A 2,659-nucleotide genomic window follows, 5' to 3' on the forward strand; every position below is an offset into this window, starting at 1 on the left:
TTAAAAAAAATAAAATATATACAGTCCAAAAAAAAAAAAGAAACCCTGTTTTGAAGAAACTCTATTACTGATGATTTAACTCATCCCACTCAAATTGTGCCTAGGGGAGGATGTACCTAACAGTGTTGGGATGTTTGTGGTCACTGCCTTCACCCCATTTGGGCCAACTGATCTTGAGAGACTTGCTCAGCACCTCACAGAATTCATGCTCCTCCCAGAACTCCCTGCTTATATTGAAGATTAACTCCCGCATCTATTCTTATCAGTACACCTAACAGAGGCAGCTCGGTACCTGTCTGCTGGGGATCTTTCCTCAAATCCTCTAGTGCTACTGGAGGCTGCAATGGTTGGTGGCAGTGGCTGTTGGCGAGTACACAGCTCTTCATATTTCTCCCCAATGGCAGATAACAGCCAGTGCAGGCCATCAATTATAGGTTGACGGCGCCTTTGGAGTTCTTTGACAACTGAACAAGGTTCCTGTGACAAAAAGAGAAGACTCCAGCCCAGGAGCTTGGGACCTCTGGGGCCCATAGTCTCAATCACCCTCAGCACACAGGTACACAGAAGCTCTGCTGTACCTAGAGAGGCTCTTAAGACTTCCTAAGAGATACTCAACATTTACTCCTGAGAAGGTAAATGAAAGGTACAAAAGCTAGGTCCTTTAATCAAGTGTCACGTCTTGGATGTATAACCTTGGACAAGGCACACAGGGTCTCTGAGCCTTGGCTTTCTTAACCATAAAATGAGACTACTGAAACTTCCAGCTTTAAAGAGCTGTTTTACAGGCCTAATGAGAAAACAGATGCAAAAGTGCTGTGAGTGAGTGGTACTTATTATCACAGTTGAGTCAGAAATTATTACCATACTTGTGTCAGGGAGAGGCTTTGCCTGAGATCTGGCATAGGAGACTGATTATGGGCTGTGGAAGGCATCAGCCTTGGTTGAGAGGACAAGGGAAGGGAGGGCAGGACACTTACCACTCGGCACGGAGACTTGTTCTCATTCATTAGTCTCTCCAGCAGCAGATATTCAATGATATCACCAGGTGGCAGGGCATCCATCTTATCCTGCTTGTTGGCCAGGCTAAAACCAGGCATTGGAAGATTTTTAGGGAAGAAGAGAGGATGAGTGAAACTGAGATAGAGACCAAGGGCAAGAAAAAAAAGGAAAGAGGGGGATATCCAATTCTGGTACAGTTGCTCCATATCCAGGGACTAGCTTTTAAGCCATACCCAGTAAGGTGATCCAGACATTTTTCTAGCCAGCTCTCAATGGAGGAAAGAATAGCACAAATAATTTGAATCTGAAATAATCCCCAAGCCTCATTTCTGACTTCTACACTACACCATCAAACTTTAATTAGAATTTCTAACTGGGATAGGAACAAATTTGGAGCTTTTACACCCTCCCCTAAACTCTGTTCATGCTTGAGCTGGGGGTGCTAACAAGGAATAAAAAAGGCTAAAAGGGCATGGGGAGGATTGACAGGCCACCTGAAATATCACCCTGGAATAAGAGGTAGTGGCATAAGTCTCGGGCACTCTGCCAAGGGAGCAGGCCACTGGCATTGAATATACAACACAGGAGTTTTCTGCCTTCATCTCAGGGTCAGAGACTGAAGCCAGAAAAGAGAAGCAAATGTAGGGAGGCAGTCTTCAGGAAGAGTTGACAAATGAGTGAGGAGGGTGTGTGCATTTCCCTTTGATGACTGCCTTCAAAATTACCTTTGCACAATTAGATAATAGGTTCCCCCATGGCAGTGTCTGGTAGAAAGTGGCTCTTGAAAACAGCCCATAGAGGACTGGTCCACTACCCCTCAGCCAAAGAGGAGAGGCGGTCTAATTGGATGTGATAGAGGGACCACCTAGCCCTTCCTCTGTCTACTTCTCTTCTAAAGGCTCAGAATGGAAGGGGAAATTGGACACAAAGGTAGAGTCTTACAGTAGGATGGGTTTCCCAGCCACTCTTTCATCAGACAGCATGTTGGGTAAGATGACCTTCACTTCCTGCATGCGCTCCAAGTCACTGGAATCGAGGACAAAGACAAGCCCATGTGCCTGAGCATAGTAGTTTGGCCAGATTTTGCGGCCCTGCATGTCTCCTTTTAGGTCATAGATGGAAACTTCATAATTATCCACCAGGAGTGTGGTTGGTTCAGAGCTTGAACAACTGTCCATCCTACTCCTACTAGGGAGTTCTATGCATAGGGGAAGAGAGGATGAAATAATTTGTTAAATGATTATCTGGACCTTGATTACAGCCTGCCCTCAGAAATCCTATGGAGGTGTCCTGGCATCCTGCTCATGCTGATTCATCTTCCTAAACTAGCACTTTGCCCACACTACCCTATCCTGGCTCAGTAACCTTCCTTGAGTGCCTGTTGCTCTGAAGACAGAATACAAACTCTTTTACCTCCTAACCTGCCAGATCCATTTCTTCCCTGACTGGTATCCAGGGTCTCTGGTACCCAGCCTCTTCCTCCCTCTGCTTCTTGACTCGTGTGCCTCCCTGTCCCCCATTCCACATGCATGTCAGGCTCTCCCTTGCCCCGGGCCTTCACAAGATACTAGTCCTACTGGTTAGAACACTTTCCCACTACTCTGCTTGGTTAAAACCTATTTTGTTTTTAAAAGGTCAATTCAGATCTTGTTTCTTCTAG

The 2,659-nt window shown here is 45.8% G+C and overlaps 1 protein-coding gene across 1 annotated transcript; it reads right to left on the bottom strand.

Moving 5' to 3' along the window:
* Nucleotides 1–28: 28 nt before the first annotated feature.
* Nucleotides 29–2,607, bottom strand: ARL13A (ADP-ribosylation factor-like 13A). Its single transcript, XM_010850945.1, has 3 exons — nucleotides 1,942–2,607; nucleotides 978–1,083; nucleotides 29–477 (listed from the first exon to the last, which is right to left on the bottom strand). The coding sequence occupies exons 1-3, from the start codon at nucleotides 2,175–2,177 to the stop codon at nucleotides 241–243; spliced, it is 579 nt and encodes a 192-aa protein (XP_010849247.1). The 5' UTR covers nucleotides 2,178–2,607; the 3' UTR covers nucleotides 29–240.
* Nucleotides 2,608–2,659: the final 52 nt, after the last annotated feature.

Source organism: Bison bison, unplaced genomic scaffold, assembly GCF_000754665.1.
Source record: "Bison bison bison isolate TAMUID 2011002044 unplaced genomic scaffold, Bison_UMD1.0 scf7180017851540, whole genome shotgun sequence".
Lineage (NCBI taxonomy): Eukaryota > Metazoa > Chordata > Mammalia > Artiodactyla > Bovidae > Bison > Bison bison.

Excerpts from the sequence above, each read along its gene's own strand:
- ARL13A (XM_010850945.1), bottom strand. The coding sequence starts at position 2,177 with ATGGACAGTTGTTCAAGCTCTGAACCAACCACACTCCTGGTGGATAAT. Across the intron at positions 1,084-1,941 it reads GCTGGGAAACCCATCCTACT|CCTGGCCAACAAGCAGGATA; the intron begins GTAAGACTCTAC and ends GCCTGGTTTTAG. Across the intron at positions 478-977 it reads ACAAGTCTCCGTGCCGAGTG|GAACCTTGTTCAGTTGTCAA; the intron begins GTAAGTGTCCTG and ends TTTTTGTCACAG.